The sequence below is a fragment of the Bipolaris maydis genome (genome assembly GCF_028858645.1).
Source record: "Bipolaris maydis strain C4 unplaced genomic scaffold PSV08scaffold_17, whole genome shotgun sequence".
In the NCBI taxonomy this organism is placed as follows: Eukaryota; Fungi; Ascomycota; class Dothideomycetes; order Pleosporales; family Pleosporaceae; genus Bipolaris; species Bipolaris maydis.
The window spans coordinates 1,264,856-1,281,163 of record NW_027093873.1 but is presented as its reverse complement, the minus strand read 5'-3'; the positions used below and the strand labels follow the sequence as shown (position 1 = coordinate 1,281,163).

Genomic DNA, 16,308 nt, shown 5'->3' with positions numbered 1-16,308 from the left:
GACATCGATAGTATCTAGTTCTGACTCCCCGATGCATGCTCTTGACGTACGGAAATTAGCACGATGCCTACTAGTCGCGTGAACGATGAAACCGCCATTCTGATGAGTAGCGAAGATACCCGGCTTAACGCTTTGTAAAAACTTATGCGCAACGATTTTAAAAAATTTCTTTCTACTTAAGTTCATGTGCTGAATCACGGAGCAGTACTCAGGTATTGTAGCTTGCTAGATGGTCCGGGCGAAACCCTAGATCAACTATTCCTTGTTGTTGCGGAAAAGCCGGCGTCGGTGAACGAAAGTGAAATCATTCGATTTTACTCGGCAGTTAGTATACCTCAGGACAAAAGAACTATCGTATGTGCCGCAACGGCGACATGTACATCTGGAATAGATTCGATCACACATTGTACAATCCAGTGATGGCAGAGAATGGTAAGTCGTTTCGGAAATTTTACCGGAATTCACGCAATCACATCTCACAACTCTACAAAAGCAAGATGCACACAAGTACGTACTTATCTTCAAGCGCAATGTATAACCACTTGCTATATAACCTATGGCGACATTAGAGGCAGTTTTTCTAGAGCCGTTCCGAGGGTAAACGAATGATGGCATGGTTCGATCTTGTCTCCTTCCGGTCAAAGACGAGAGTGTTGCGGTTGCCGAGATAGGAGTTTTTGCTCAAAAGCTGCTCTCCTTGTTGAATGAATCTCGAAAAAAAGCGTACCACTCATCATGTCGCTATAACCGAGTTGAGATCGTAGGTAAATCCCAAGTTTCCAATGAGGTACAAAGATATCCAGTTAGACGAGGAGGCTCTGGGCCTACGTAACACTTCATGGAAGTTACTGGAGCATGCACTGTCGTCTAAAAGTTATCAGAAAACTCTTGAAGCAATGCGCATTACCGGGTTCCTCCGTCGTCTCGTAAATGCACCACGCATCTGTACCGATTTCTCGTAAACCCTGGCACTCTTTTGAAAACCTTCGCCTCCTTCACCTTATTATTTCTTATTCTACGGTCGTCACCTTTTTCTAAAAAATTCCTATATCGGAACCAGATAGTTATATCTCATTGTTTTACTAGAGCTGAATCGAACATCATCGACAACCCGCACGACCCCTATATAGGCACGCGCATCTTGTAAGAAGAGGGACGCCTTGGCCTGCAGCTCGGGCAATCACTTCTATTGCAATTACACGCAAATGCGCAGACTTGCGGGGTACTTCATGATTCATCAATGCTATCCGGGCGTTAGAAACATGACGACCCGCGACACTTGTGTGGTGCCTATCAAGATAACAGAGTTGTGCCATACTAGGGGGTTAGGTCAGTGACATGAGCTTCTCCGCTCAGCCGCTTATCGCCGCGACAATATAAGAGTTCACACTCTACCTTCCAAATGGCGCCCGTGAGTTGCGCTTAAAGCAAGCGGAAATTTGGTACCACAAAACATGGTTTTCTCGGATTGGTGGGTACAGCAATGAAGACGGCTTTTACTATCGGTCATCAAACCCAGTCATGGTTGTTGAGTTTGAGCATCATTCGGGTGTGTTTTGAATGACAAAACTCCTGCATAATTTCAATTCACACCGTATTACGGACACCTGACGGTGGCGATTATGGTATAACCATTCAGCCGTTAATGGAAACCAGATCGCAGGAGCTTTTCAGGGGGGGGGGGGGGGGTGTGATTGATTGGCTTACTCGCAGAGTTCTGGTGCGCCACATGTGTTATATTCCCATAAGTAGACTATATCGATGTCTGAATTCTCAAATCATGTGCTAGCTTTCAAACATACTTGCTGACAGCTAGAATTGATCATGCAATGTTCTCTAAAGCTGAATTTGACGAATTTATCATCGTGGCTAGGATAAGGGAGTGGTGGTTCATTCGGACTGCCTTTTCTGGCGGCGCGGCGATGGCCCCACGCAATATGCCCCGCGCGTCATGTTCCAATCAACCATTCATTTCCCAAGCTTGCTTCTTGGGCTGATATTGGAGGAGAAATTCACACTACTTTCGGTTCGTGACTTCTCCACGGCAGCCGGTGTCGCACGTCTGGGCATACCTCCCCTTCGCGCTGCTGATTCAACGTGTTGGATCAGACCAAGCGGACTTGAGGCTGCTACCACAACAGCATCTTTCCCCAACACAACTTGATATGCATCTACATGGAATAAGGAGCCGTTAGGCCGACTAGATAAAGAGCTAGCGTGACAAGCAAGAATGAAAAGTGCCCAAGTCGTACGGGGATCGACAATCAACATTCACCGCAACCCTCGTGCAGGAAGAAATCTTCAGTGTTTCTCTAAAGATCGGTTGATATCAAGCATTCTTTTAAGCGCCATTGTCAACGGGAGACAGTGAGGTTGTGTGGGCGCATGTCCTAAGCATTTTGTAGCAAATGATGCAGAAACGCTAAGTCATTTCTACGGCGTGAAGGAAAAGGTCAACGGCAAGCCACTGAGAGGTATTTACCTAGCAGCATGGCAGTATATTTTGAGAAACTGTGACCGCGAAGGCGTTATTTCAGCGTAAGAAAATTGCAACACTTCTCTGTCATCCAAACACTAATAGTAGCAGTTATAACAATGAAGGTAGACAGGACCTTGCAGCGAGCATACCGAACTTTACTAAGATGTTTTGCTCGGTGACTGGAACTACAAAGACATCGTCATGTCCGGCTGGTCTGTGGTACACGATACTGTTGCATCTATCAAAGTAGGTCTTGATCTTGAAATGCCTTTCTAGGTACTCCGTGGTGGGCGACTGATTGGGAAAGTAAAAGCCGGTGAGGTTTCTAAGCAGACATGTACGCTCGCGCCCTCAAAATGCTTGAATCACGAGGCCGCACCAAGGCTTGTTATGGCGAGGAGCCAGAGCGGTCAGTGATTTCAGGAGCAATCAGTGATCTCGCTCGCTCGATTGCATGGAACGGCATGGTGCTACTAAAAAACGATAATGATACGCTGCCGGCTATAACCAGCAGCACGGTCGCACTCGTCGGCGAGTTCGCAAAAGATCCTGCGTGCATTGATGGAGGAAGTGCTTCTTGTAATTTGTAGGACGGACAATCGCCGCTTGATGTTCATTGCAAAACTTTGAAACAAATCAATTTTGCTTATGGTGTCCGGACTCGACGTATCATCCTTGTGATATCCAAGGAACAAACTCGGGCAAAGAATGGCACACCTGGCATCAACATAGCTCACTACAACATGATTCACTATAAGAACCCATCTTATCCCAATCTGGCGAAGAGCGATAAGTCTCGATGTTGGGCGACTTCAAACCAGGTCTCAAAGTGACTGGATCTTACGTTGGAGTTTTTACTACTCTGATACCTGCGAAGGTGGGACACTACACTTTGGCTGTGCGTTGCGCCGGATCCTTTTCGTTAATGATGGACGATAAAGAGATCTCCTCAGGTCCCGCCATTCCCACAACAACGCATCAATTCATTTTCAACCATGTTCTCCTCGAGGTCCGGAAACAGGTTTCAATGCAGGCGCAAACTACGTACAAATTTGAGCTTATTATTCAAGGATCGGAAAGGCTTAGCATGGGTGAGCCAACGCCCTATGCGGCTGCACTCTGTTTTGAGGACGCCTATTCCTAACAAGACACTATTCAAAGGGTCGTTGCAGTTGCATAGAACAGTGAGTTAAGCATAGTTTACTCAGATTATAATGAGGAGTGCGAGTCTGAAGGATTCGATCTTGAGTTTATCGAACTTCCAGCTTATCAGACCCGAATGATACGAGCTGTAGCAGCTGCCTCTCGCAAGTCCGTTTTGGTCCTTCATGCTGACAATCCAATCGATATTAGTGCAGTGGCTGATCACGTCGATGCTGTTCTCCCAGCGCACTTCCCAGGTCAAGAAGGTGCACATGCTGCAGCAGATATGTTGACAGGGCGTGTTTCTCCAAGCGGCAAGCTCGCAACGGCATGTTCAAGACTCTATCCGGGGCGCCCACTGTAACTAATTTTCCACCTCGACGGCACGGAGATAGGACTGTCAGAGTTGAATATGCTGAGGTAGTTAGTGGTGGGCATCAGGTAGCTGAAATGAAAGGCAAGGTGAGGTTTCCGTTTGGGTACGGGTTGACGTACACATCTTTTGTGTACAGAGGAGTTGAGGTGTCCGTTGATGATAGCACACAAGATCTTGAATACAAGTGCTCTGTTTCTGTGAAAAACACTGGGAAAATGGTATCCAAGGATGTCGTGCAAGTGTAGATCACACCTCCTTCCAACACGATCACTTGGAGACCAGAGATGAAACTCAAAGGGTTCATCAAGACTAGATTGTTGGCATCTGGAGAAGAACTGACTGTCATTATCAAGATCAGGCTAGACATGGCCTGTCGCTACTGGGATGAGGTAGGAAGAGGGTGGACAATAAAGCCAGGGTCATATGTTGTTGAGATAGGAGATCAAAGAAGGAGCTTTGAGGTTAGTGAAGGCAGACTTTGGACTCATTTATAGCTTCCTCGAAAGAATGTGAAGCTGCGAGGCTGAATGCATGGAGCCTTCGAAGCCTTCTGCTTACTGGAATAAGTACCTCCACTGATCGTCTTCGCGGTATTCTGGCATATCCCATCCTACAGGAACATCGCGGAAGTCCTTGTTTCAGACGAATAGATGTTCTCCAACGTTGTCGCGCTCTTCTTCACCTTCTGATCAGGTTCAGTTGTGATGTTATCGCACGTACCATCTTCAAAGAACAAGTGTAGCGTATTGAAGAAGCACAGCTCGTTCCTATATCTTGGGTATGTATTGTCTTCGTGACTCAGTCGAAATCACCGGTCGTTCCCCCGATCTCGAGCATAGAAGCAATTCTCGACATGAGCTCCTAGCACATTCTCAGCCTGATTTAAGACGTTCGACACATTATATGCTACAAACTACAGAGTCCTATGGTAGTTTGTCCATACTGACGCAATAAAATTTCTATTCAATCAGGCGAGATCACCGTTACAAATCAAATTAAAATTGCCCAGTCCAGAGGCAAAGACGATAGCTCTATTGAGCCTTTTAGCTAGATTCAGCACTCTTCGTAGATATATAGGCCTATAGCCATTATCTTATATCCGGAAACCTTTCGAGCTGTTTCGCTAGTCTTCAAAATATGTACAAAAAGATCAAACTGCTGTGCGGCATGTGTCTGGCTCACGCTGTAGGGTGGCAATAGGCAATCTGAGTGCGGATAAGCGGTAAAAGATTCCCGGTGAGACTTTGCCACTCGTTGCCGTTTTGGCCCCAGACGGTTACGCGCCAATGACGAAGTGCTGTTGAGCGGTAGCCGCCCTCGGGCGCACATAGAATATTGCGTTGCTGGTCGCCAGCAATCTGGCCAGAGTCCGAAAGCAATGAGCCAAAAGTTTCTGTAATTTGACAATTCAGCTGGGTATGCAGTCTGTGTTGAGTTCTCGTCTTCAGAATGCAACTCCCAGTACGAGCGAATCCTGTCCGTGTCTATCCCTAAAACTTCGTGAAAGGAATAGATGCCGCAACGGCGGAAGGAAAAGGACATGGTGAAAAATGCAATCAATGCGACACAACTAGATCTTGGTCTAAGACTTTATGAAATCATACCAACAATTGCACGATATGCTTTCCATTTATGAAAATGGTACAATGTAACGGTGGTTATTTGTCACGCACCTGTAGGAGGTGTATAGATGCTTCGGAAAAGCCTCAGCCCTTTTGAATGGTACCGCGAGTAGCAGGCCAGATTCTCCCCGCCCTTACACGAAATATCAGGCAGAGATATAGCGAGTCATGCACTACTAAAGGGTAAGTAATCCGATCGACTCGACCTGTGACTATCCCGCCTTCATAGAAAAGACCACCCACCCACAAATTCAGTCTCTTAATAGCTGAACAACCGAATCGCAGTTTCGTTCATATCTCCTTTTAAGTACTCATCATGATACAAACACCCGGAGTTGGCTAGTCGTGTTTCAACCCCAAAATATCATTGCGACATTTAGCCTAGATAGAAATGCATCTCCGCTCTTTGACTTTAAGCATGATGCAGCACAGATCAATTCCAGACATCATTCTCTACCTACCACTTGTATAATGATATAAGCCATTGAAAAAACAATAACGCTACTCATCTTCAATCTATGATTGATAAACCACCTTGAAAGTCCAAACATATCTATCCGACAACAAGATTTCATCATCCAGTCGAAGGGCTACCGTTCCATCCTCGTTCTTTGTGGCTGTTACCTCAGTGCCCGACATATTACCTCCCAATACCTGTACACTATCACCATTTAAAAACGGGATCGCATCCGGGATTAGTAGCGTCAAGTTCGGCTTCTCCAAAACGTGAATGTAAAAGGCAGAATCACTAATCGTGTATCGAAAATTTCCCTGTCCACTTGTAGTTTGCCAGAAGCGCGTATCGTAGATGGATTCGCCACGTTCCTTGATCCACTTGCCCGCATCCTTCAGCCCTTTCTGCATGATCTGCGGGATTGTGCCATTCGCCATCGGGCCAATGTCAAGTAAGAAATTGCCGTTCTTGGATACAACATCGACGAGTGTCTTGACAATGTCGATTCCAGTTAGGTATCCAGTATCGGGCGTGTCTTTGTTGTATCCGAACGAGAATGGATCCATACCACGGTTCGTCTCCCACTTGCTTACAACTGTGTTGCCGTTTGTGACGTATTCGGGTGTTGTGAAGTCGCCACCGCTGGCGTCACTATGGTCCGTAGAGCCGTATCCGCAGCGGTTGTTGTATGTAACTTGGCGGCCCTGATCCCGCGCCCAGTTCAGCCATTTGGACAACATGATAGTGGCATTGTTGGCACCTCCAATATCACACCACATTATTTCCGTCTCATACCGTGAGTCGTAGGCAAGCGTCTCCATCTGGGGTAGCTGCAGGTCTGTTACGTAGTCGGATACAGGTACATGGCCGGTGTAGGGTACCTCGACACCAGTGTAAGGGTTCTTCGGGGGCCCACCAGGGAATCCACCACAGCAATCGGTAGCATATTTTGAGTAGTCTGGATTGAACCACTCGGGCATAGAGAAATATGTTCCGCGTCTGATATCTGGATGATATGTTTTTGCCGCATTCATGAGTTCTGCCAGGAAGTCACGCTTAGGTCCAAGTTTTACAGAAGATCGCAGACTGGTCGACGTGGGCACATCGAATATTGCAAAGCCTTCATGGTGTTCTAGAAATTATAAGCCTTGTTTTTTCTACTCTCAGCATCAACTCACTTGTTACAGGAACAAGATACTTTGCTCCAGCCTCTGCAATGAGATCCACCCATTCTTTCGCGTTGAATTTATCTCCAGTGAAGGAAGGAATGAAATCATCGTAGTTGAAGTTCTCACCATAGGTCTCTCTATGATACTGGTACGTCTGAGACTTATAGTTTGGCTGTGTCATGCGCATCCAATACCATTCAGCGTAATCTTCCTTATCGCCTACATTGCCAAACGCCGGAACAGAGAAGACACCCCAATGAATAAAGATGCCGAACTTAGCATTGTTATACCAATCTGGAGTCCAGTGCTTGTTGAGGCTGGCCTTGGTTGCAGTATAATCGCCAAAACCGCAAGATCCAGTCACGGTCGTGGAAGTTGTTTTTCCACCAATCCAGTTGGCAGTTACAGTTCCTGAACATGGATCTCCAGGCGCAACTCCTACTTTGTTCTTGACGCCAATTTGCGCGACAACTTGCTGTCCAGCCATAAGCCGTGTAATTCTGGCGGCCTGGACAAGATCAAAAGACGAAGAGGAGGCTGTAATGGTGAGGTTCTCTGCTTTGGTGAAGGATTCTACTGCGTCATGATTGGTCAGAACCATTTCGATGATCTGAACTTTATCTGAGCCCTCAAGCCATTTGGAAGTCAACGTAGCGGCGTCAATACTAATACTAGTAGGGGTTGCTCGTGTTTCCAATTGAGAGGCTGCATCGTATCCTGGTGGTGCAGCGAGGACCCCTAGGTGGGGAAGAAGAAGTACAACTATGCCGAAGCGATAAATCGACAAGTAACGCGACATCCTGGTCTTGATAGTGTGAATTTCAACTCTCAAATGGCGACTTCGATAATGCCTTTAACTGCTCCATACTTGTACAATTTACATTCGTCACATGTTTGTAGATCTGTAGATCTCTTCGGCTACTCGGCCGAGGCATCCTCGATTCAATAGGTGACCCCCGCTGAGATGTTCGCATGTTTGCTTGCTTAGGTAGGTGTTTTGACAGGTTCCCCGCATGTTCACACTGAGTGGTCATGCGTGCTTCGTATTTCGGAAATTAGCCGTAGCGTGCATCGCATCCGGGTTTGACTTCAACATATTACAGGGTTTATTATAAGTACCAGTATTTAAGAACGCTCAATTTGTTTATAAACTCAAGAGCATGTGGAGCTGCAACTAAATGCTGCTTGATAACCCTGTTGCGCATCGCAGTGGGCAGCAGTGACGGCACAAAACCCACTTGTCGAACAGCAATCACCGGAGCCAGAGCCCCAGAGGTCTTTCCATTACTTCCGCATTGGGCATCGGTAACTTCGCATAGATGTACTTGATGACGGCACAGCCGGACGTAATGGATACGTAGTCAGAGGTAGCCTGCTCGTCATAAGTAGTGGGATGTCGACGAGAGTTGCTTAGCCTGAATGTTCAGCTGGCATGAGACTCATTCCTGTTCCATGATATACGGCCTGTCTTCTTCCATCCAGTCTGCAGCTACCTCATGACAGTACTCGCTCGAGGAGGTATTGCATTGTCCGCTTAACACTGTGGGGCTCTTGGGGATAGCCAGTGCTCACAAGTCCCTGTGGGCAAGAGGGGTTGGCAGCGTAAAGCAGGCGCTCAATGATGACCGTTGCTTGTCCATAGTCAGATTTGGTCATGAAAAAGAAATAATTTCAATGGCAAATCAACTTACCTGTATAGGCCATGCCCTCATCTGCAGCCCCCCCATGCGCCGTTTGCGTGCAGGTCTTACGAAACAAACAGCAAGCGATGTTGCTAATAACTGGGTCGTGTCAGGAACCACCCGCACCCGCTTCTGCGCCGCTCCGACCAGGTGTCACGTGCTCTTCGTCAGCATTCTTAGTGCCCCAATAATTCACAATCCCTAGTGTACGAAGCCGAAAAAGTAAGTCCATGCTGGGAAATCGAGATTGGCGAAGATTTTGCTCCACCGCCAAGCCTGCATGGACCATGGTTCCTTCCTCCCACAGTTGGTCAACCCATGTCAACTATTCCTTTGCTTGCATCGATCTCGAGTCCTTTGAAATCTTCTCGATAAAAAATATATGCACTTGGATAAAGTTTAGGCATCGAAACACATCTGAAGAACATGTTGAATGCGAAAGGGCGACAGGATTCGTCGTCATTTGTCTCATGCATAAGTTGGAAATTCTAGTAAAGAGATAGCTAAGATATTCGCATAGTAATTTTTACGTGCAGAGCACTGGCTTTTGTGAAATTGTGGCGGTGCTGAGAGTCATCTTGTATATCGGTACTTCTCATTTTCGCCTTGCCCTCCCTTCTTTCTTTTCTTTTCTTTTTTAGAAAAATACGCTATCAATTGCTCCTGTAAATAATAGTAGATGGTATTGTTTGTACTGCTGTGTGACAACACGTGTACCGAGAGCTTTGCATTGACCTCCAGCACTGCTAGTGTCAGTGGACAGTTGAAACTCGATGCCTCGATGCGAAAATGCCACTGGGCTGCTGAAACAATCCACTATCGTAGGTCGTCCCTTCCAGATCCTAACACAACGGAAGCAACATGATACAAGGATGTTGTGAATCACTAAGATCATCGTCCTTCGGGGTTTTGGATGGCACTGGAAGATGAGCTTCTCAACAATATTGAGATGAAAGCCACAGTGGGGTAACGAGGTATCTGGAAGTTTATCACATGCACGCATCGACTAGTGACGTAGTAATGCTAGCGGCTCAGCAGAGCTGAGAGACAATGCGCACCAAGCTTCAACTACATTTGCCCATGGTATAGCCCTGTACGCGGTATCAAGCAAAGGAAGTTAGCAGTCACACAATACGAGCCTAGGAATCTAATACTACTTTGCTCCACCAGTCGCGGGAGCTACCGAAGCCGCCGATCCATTGCCGTAAACTTAGCGTAAGCACAACTATTAGGTGTTTCCCCTAACAATCTCACCGTACTACACGTCTTCCCGCCGCTCTTTCGAGAAAAGAGGCAAATCTGACTACCATAGAAACAAGATCTCCGTACTACTATTAATCAAGCATCACCTTCCTGCAAACCTTTCGAGTTCCTAGATTACGCAATTGATCAACGCTCTACAATGGAACAAAAGACATGGGTAATGCTCGGTACAAGATTTAAATCCTTATAGATTACTTATCATCGACCAATAACTTATCTCCGATTCCAGAGAACAACCCAGATGTAATGAACCAACTAGCAACCAAGTTAGGTTTATCGTCTGAACTTCAGTTCTACGACATCTATTCAATAGATGAACCTGAACTTATGGTGCATATACCGCGACCCGCTTTAGCTCTGCTTGCCGTAATTCCACTTACCCCGGCCTGGAACCAGGCTCGCAACGCCGAAGATGCCGAAAAAGATTGGTACACCGGCTCCGGACCAGACGAGCCAGTTATCTGGTTCAAGCAAACGATTGGACATGCATGCGGCTCGATTGTTTTGCTTCATAGTGTCATCAATGGTCCAGCTGCTGATTTTATTGAGCCTGGTTCTGATCTAGCAGCTATACGAAGCGTTGCTATCCCCCTAGATATAACTCGACGCGCCGAGATGCTATATAACTGCGAGCCATTTGAACACGCTCACAAGTCAGTTGAGCAGGCTGGTGACAGCTATTCGCATCCAGCAATTGAGCGTGGTGGTGGTCATTTCGTGAGTTTCGTCAAGTGTGGAGGGAAACTCTGGGAGCTTGAAGGATCAAGAAAGGGCCCCTAGAAAGAGGAAGTCTGGCTAATGACGAGGATGTTCTCAGCCCGCGAGCACTTGAACTTGGCATCAAAAGGATCATCAAGATGAATGCGGATGGTGGGGAAGACGATGTTCGTTTGAGCTGCATTGCTTTGGCTCCAAAAGTCTAGAGTCTACACAGAAGATAGCGCATCCAAATCACAAGCATATCATGTTGTATTTGGTGTAACAGACTACAAACCGCTTGGCAGAGGACCTCGATGAGAGCCAGGTGCACGGACGTTGCATCAGCGCGTAGGTCTTAGCAGCCGCAATTTTCCCATATACACCGCACGAGGGCCCTGCACTTAAATTAACAGGAGAATATGGTTTTCCGAATCTTTGCTAAGAAAAGTCGGACATCGTCTGAGGTGTGTGAAGGTAAGTTTGTCAGTGCTCAATTTGGCGGAGCATTGATAATAATACATGTACTACAGGACAAAGAAGACAAAGAAACCTAATGGGCAAATATGTGCTACTATCCACAAGGGCTTGAAGATTCGGCTTGTAGATTGCATTCAACTGTTGTTATCCACTTTAATGTTCTGATTACAACTGAACGCGAAGCCTCAGCAACTTTAAACTCCTTATCAATTGCCCTTTGCTTGCCTTCACTCCTCAATCTCAACCTAGTCGGCAGGAATCAACCCGGATTTTCTAGTATTTATCGTGCTTGGAGACTATTAAGGCAAGTGCCACAATGCGTATAAACATCTGGGTCCAGTTGAGAAAGGACATTGTAGCGGTTGTCGTATACGGAAACTTGAAAATGGAAAATTTCCAGGTTCAATCTAATGGCTTCCTGCCAATTCTAAGCTATAGATTTCGGTGAATATATCCAACATTCGTTTCAAGATTTTAACGCAAGCACCATGGCTATAAATCAAATGCAAGGGGCAAACCAGCAATTCTGCTAACTTTTGGAATTCCCAGACGTTGGAGCACGTAGTGCCTGAGTTAAGGAAGTCCGCAATGCTACAGGATAGAGTCGCGCCACTTGGAGATACAAAATTGAGAAGATTTCTACTTTTTCTATTAGAAATCTTCTTGAGTGCTTTTATCCACAGTATCTTTAATGCTTTCCTTGTTTTATCAAACAACCCAATGCAACCTCTCCTCGCCTCGTGAGTTCAACAGAATTGACACCTATTCACACCCCAAACGCCCGTGCTAAAGCTAACGCACTTTCCTGTCGCTACAGAGACTTTGTTTCCACAGCCCGAGTCTCCACAGATCCAGTACGGTCCGCAGCTCTGCGTGCAAGACCACAGATCACCGTTAACCCAAAGAGCCGAAAACCCGCCTGCAGGGCCACTAGCGAGTGAATTTAGCATGAAAATGTCGAATTCCAGTTGGAAGTAGATCCAATCTTGGAAAAAAGGCAAGCCGGGTTGCTTACCCTGTGATTTGGCCAATGCCAGGGTGAGCTTCACCAATGTAGTTCTGACAATTTCTGTCGGAGTAAAAGTTGATTTGGCCAGCAGCAGCCAGACCAATGGTCGTAGCCGCCACAAGAAAGATATTGGTGAAATGCATTTTGGAAGAGGCTGATGGTTATGCTTGATTCTGCTGTTGTTCGATGTGACTTGTCGAGCGCAATGCATTGAACCTTTATATCTCATCTTGAAATAGTCGCTGTAAGAACAATTAGATCAGCGCTGACCACAACTTCCAAAATCAGCAATGCCCTCATCCCAAAAAAGGCTGACTTAATATTGCATAATAATTGCGCTGGCTTACTGAGCAGACTAACACCACATGATTTCGTCTTAAATGAATCACGCTAACTTCATCGGGCATTTGATAGTAAGGTAACCTTCCTGATTCAGAGGTAAGAGCTAGCGCAGGACTAGTGTGGAGCAAGTGAGTATGCAGGACTACAATAATAGGCGAAAAAAGGTTTTGGCTGATTACTACGTACAGAGCATCACGTACTATGGGTCTGGGCGCCGTAAGATGCACTACAGCTGTGCGAACATGTGCATAAAAACACACATTTTCAGAGTTTTAGTCAACAGCAACGCTACGTGAAATAATGCATAGAAAGCAGCCCAACCTCTGATTGAGCTAAGATATCCACGATTCGTAGATTGTATTGTACTGGTGCACAAGGTTACGAGTAGCCCTTAGGTAGAAGTTACGACCTAAGCCGAATAGTACATATAAGAGGGCAACGTCCGTATAATATACATCATAGAGAAATCTATAAGTTCTAACTCCCTAGATATACCTTACTAAGCTCTATTATTCAGCTTGATATCTGCATGACCTAACAAAAATAGGTGAAGGTGAAGGTACTCGTAATCTCTATATTCGGACTAGTCGTGTCGCACTCTGTTCCTCTGGTTTTTATGAACTTCTTGTGTGTGGCGGAATTCCTAGAAACACTAATTTAAATGATGCTGAAGAGTGTGACAAGCGTGAAAGCATAGGAGCGACTTCCCAAATATCTGCTATACTTCACCCACCACACAGTCCGTACATGTTAAAAATGCCAGTTACCGGTCGAGGTATGCCACACCCCTGTAGCAGTCAGCATCATAGGGTCCCACTGTATCTATGTAGAAGTATTCTACCAAGCTTAATGCCAGTGTGCCTCCTGAAGAAGGGCCAAAGGCAAACACATATTCCAAGTCTAGCTGGAGCTGTTGATGTTCTAAGGAGATGGACTGTTCGAGGCCGCCCTTATGAATCCACGCTAAAAGGTCACGGCAATCTTGCATTGGCCCTCTAAGGACAGTCACTTGTGGACAGAGCCGATGATTGGGGGCAGCTACCACCCAGCCTCGATATAAGCAGTCCTCTATCTCATCTCGGTTCACCATTTTGCTCGAGCCGGGCATGAAAACTCCACAATGAATATCGATCACTAGATATGTCAACAAATTAATCACTGGGAGTTTTGATAGAGCTCAAATCACGTACAGATTGGAGCTGGGGATGACCTCTTCTGTTCCGCGAACGGCAAATAGACATCGGCATCGATCGCTTGTTCATCCAACACTTTGTAGACCACGGGGAAGGTAGACATGCTGGTCGTAACTATAGTGAGATATTCGAAATTTTACGCACGAGTAATTTTACTGATGTAAACAGAACCTCGAGTGCGCGTGGAATAAACCATCTCTGATACTATCAGAGTCTACGCTAGCGGATATCCCGCAAAATCTGGTTCTGGCATTTCCGCCACCTCGGGATTGATCCACTGGATCCTGGTAGCTGAGACCCAGGGGATTATCTAACACAAGACTTCGGGCAGCAATCACACGTAGACGTCTTGCAAAGAGGCATATACGTGTTCTATACCCTGACCCAACCACTGTATTTCTCACACCAAACATTCACAACGTTGCCGTAACCTTTTTTCGTCTGTTGTACACCAGATTGAACACATTCAGAATGAGCATCTCAATCTCGACGATCCCACCAGCGTCAAGAACGACATACATGTTGGATCAGCTCGAAGGAGAGCATCATACACTTCCAGGAAGCAAAGGTGTATTTCGTATTCTTGCGTCATCTAAGCAGACCAATCACAACACACCAACTTCGAGTTTTCCAGAATAGGTGTAATTTTAGCTCAATATATACAAATCCATCACAAGAAATCAATTATAACTAGTACTAAGTCGTGTAGCCTACGCGCTATAGAGCTAGAAGCTAGTAAAGTAGCTAATTTAAACACGTCTTACTCACGAAAATAAAAACATATAAACTACCCTATAGCTTACTAAGAGAAAAAGCTTAGTAATAAAATGCCGCCTAATAGTAATACTATTATAGTAAATACGTAGGAAAATAGGTAAGAGAGCTAAGGACTAAAGGCTTAAATTAATAGAGAAATAGACGTAGAGTCCCCACTAGCTACCCCTACTTAAAACTAATAAACACTAAGCGTATTTAAAATACTAATACTACTACTAAATAAGTAATATACTAACTTCTTACTAGAGACTACTTATAGAAGTAGAAACCTATACTAAAATATCTCTAGCCTAAAACTAATTACTAAGAACGCTAAATAGGTAATTTATTAAGTTAGAGACCTAATTCTTTAGGTCTCTATAATAGAAGAATCTTATATAGCTTAAAATAAGCTACTAAAGCTACTAGACGTCTTTAAGAACTATACTAAAATAAGTAGAGTAGCTAACTAAATTATAGAAAAGCTATTTATAAAACTAGCTTACTACTTAGCTACACTTATAAACGCGTCTTAATAAGTAATAAAGACGCTTAAATAAGCTATAATAGTAGCTTCTAAAGCTTTACTAACACCCTAGCTAGCTTAAAAGCTAGCTCTAATCTTCTACGCTATAGTTATAGTAAATAACATAAACTAGGCCTAGACGATAGTATAGCTAAAGAAGAAGCTAATATAATAGGCTAAGAAACTAGTGTCTTACTACTAGACGATAGTTATACTAGAAGATAGCTAAATAATTAGCTCTCTACTAGTTAGAAATAAGATTAACTAAGCCTTTTAAAAGGTAGGTATCGCTAGCTTAGTTATCTAGTAAGTTTTAATAAGTAAAAGAAATAACCTTATTCTTATAACTACTAAAGAATACTTAGGTAAATTTCTTCTAAAGTAAGTTAATATATAGTAAAGCTAGCTTCTAATTAAGAAAGCCTAGCTACTAGAATCTTAGATAAAACTTATTATATATAGAGTACTAATAACCTTTAATAGAGCTAAAAGCCTTTAGCTACTCTATATAGAGATCTTAACGTATAATAAGAACTAAATAATTATTAGTAATCTATACTAGTTATTTAGAAGCTAGAAGAATAAGTAAATAAGCTCTATTATAATTTCTTTCAAATCTAAAAAAGAAATAAAGAAAATTAGTAGTAAAATAATAATTCTTAGCTAATCTCTTTAGGTAGAGAAATATTACTAAATTCTACTAACTATATAATATAGTAAGTGCTAAGGATTTAGATATAACTATAGTAGGTATAGAAACCTAGCTAGCTACTAGTTTTATACTAAAAACTACCTAACTACTTAGTATAACTATAGTATTTATAAAACTAAAGGGAAGGCTTATAACTATACTTTACTAAAATATAAAAACTATAAATAACTCTACTTTACTGATAGTAAAGACTATAAAGTATTACTATCTATTAAATAATAGTAAAAAACTTTAAAGTACTATAAGTAAACTTAAATAAAAGTATATACGCTATAGAGTTAACGCTATAATTAGTAATTAAACTTAAAGTAGATATTATCGTAATCTAAGAGCTATAAATTATACTTTCTAGTAGTAATAACTATAAAGCTTTAAGATTAATAGCCTACTAAAGCTTTTACTAAAT

General features: G+C 44.0%; 5 protein-coding genes across 5 annotated transcripts; 2 read left to right on the top strand and 3 right to left on the bottom strand.

Moving 5' to 3' along the window:
- Positions 1-3,278: 3,278 nt before the first annotated feature.
- Positions 3,279-3,986, top strand: PSV08DRAFT_252456 (glycosyl hydrolase family 3 C-terminal domain-containing protein; the record flags this gene model as incomplete). Its single annotated transcript, XM_014217129.1, has 2 exons — positions 3,279-3,570; positions 3,688-3,986. 2 exons carry the CDS (start codon positions 3,279-3,281, stop codon positions 3,984-3,986), a joined length of 591 nt encoding a protein of 196 aa, XP_014072604.1.
- A 2,150-nt stretch (positions 3,987-6,136) lies between these two features.
- Positions 6,137-8,042, bottom strand: PSV08DRAFT_190174 (glycoside hydrolase; the record flags this gene model as incomplete). Its single annotated transcript, XM_014217130.1, has 2 exons — positions 6,137-7,206; positions 7,253-8,042. 2 exons carry the CDS (start codon positions 8,040-8,042, stop codon positions 6,137-6,139), a joined length of 1,860 nt encoding a protein of 619 aa, XP_014072605.1.
- Positions 8,043-10,434: 2,392 nt separating this feature from the next.
- PSV08DRAFT_375078 (uncharacterized protein) lies at positions 10,435-11,111 on the top strand (the record flags this gene model as incomplete). Its single annotated transcript, XM_066093300.1, has 2 exons — positions 10,435-10,919; positions 10,949-11,111. 2 exons carry the CDS (start codon positions 10,435-10,437, stop codon positions 11,109-11,111), a joined length of 648 nt encoding a protein of 215 aa, XP_065948052.1.
- A 768-nt stretch (positions 11,112-11,879) lies between these two features.
- On the bottom strand, positions 11,880-12,563 carry PSV08DRAFT_232561 (uncharacterized protein). Its single transcript, XM_014217132.2, has 2 exons — positions 12,380-12,563; positions 11,880-12,294 (listed from the first exon to the last, which is right to left on the bottom strand). The coding sequence occupies exons 1-2, from the start codon at positions 12,514-12,516 to the stop codon at positions 12,111-12,113; spliced, it is 321 nt and encodes a 106-aa protein (XP_014072607.1). The 5' UTR covers positions 12,517-12,563; the 3' UTR covers positions 11,880-12,110.
- Positions 12,564-13,478: 915 nt separating this feature from the next.
- PSV08DRAFT_252452 (Alpha/Beta hydrolase protein) lies at positions 13,479-14,011 on the bottom strand (the record flags this gene model as incomplete). Its single annotated transcript, XM_014217133.1, has 2 exons — positions 13,479-13,849; positions 13,906-14,011. 2 exons carry the CDS (start codon positions 14,009-14,011, stop codon positions 13,479-13,481), a joined length of 477 nt encoding a protein of 158 aa, XP_014072608.1.
- Positions 14,012-16,308: the final 2,297 nt, after the last annotated feature.

Bases quoted from the DNA above. Each gene is read 5' to 3' on its own strand.
- PSV08DRAFT_232561 (XM_014217132.2), bottom strand. From the start codon at position 12,516: ATGCATTTCACCAATATCTTTCTTGTGGCGGCTACGACCATTGGTCTG. The intron at 12,295-12,379 runs GTAAGCAACCCG...TTCACTCGCTAG, and splicing joins GGCATTGGCCAAATCACAGG to TGGCCCTGCAGGCGGGTTTT.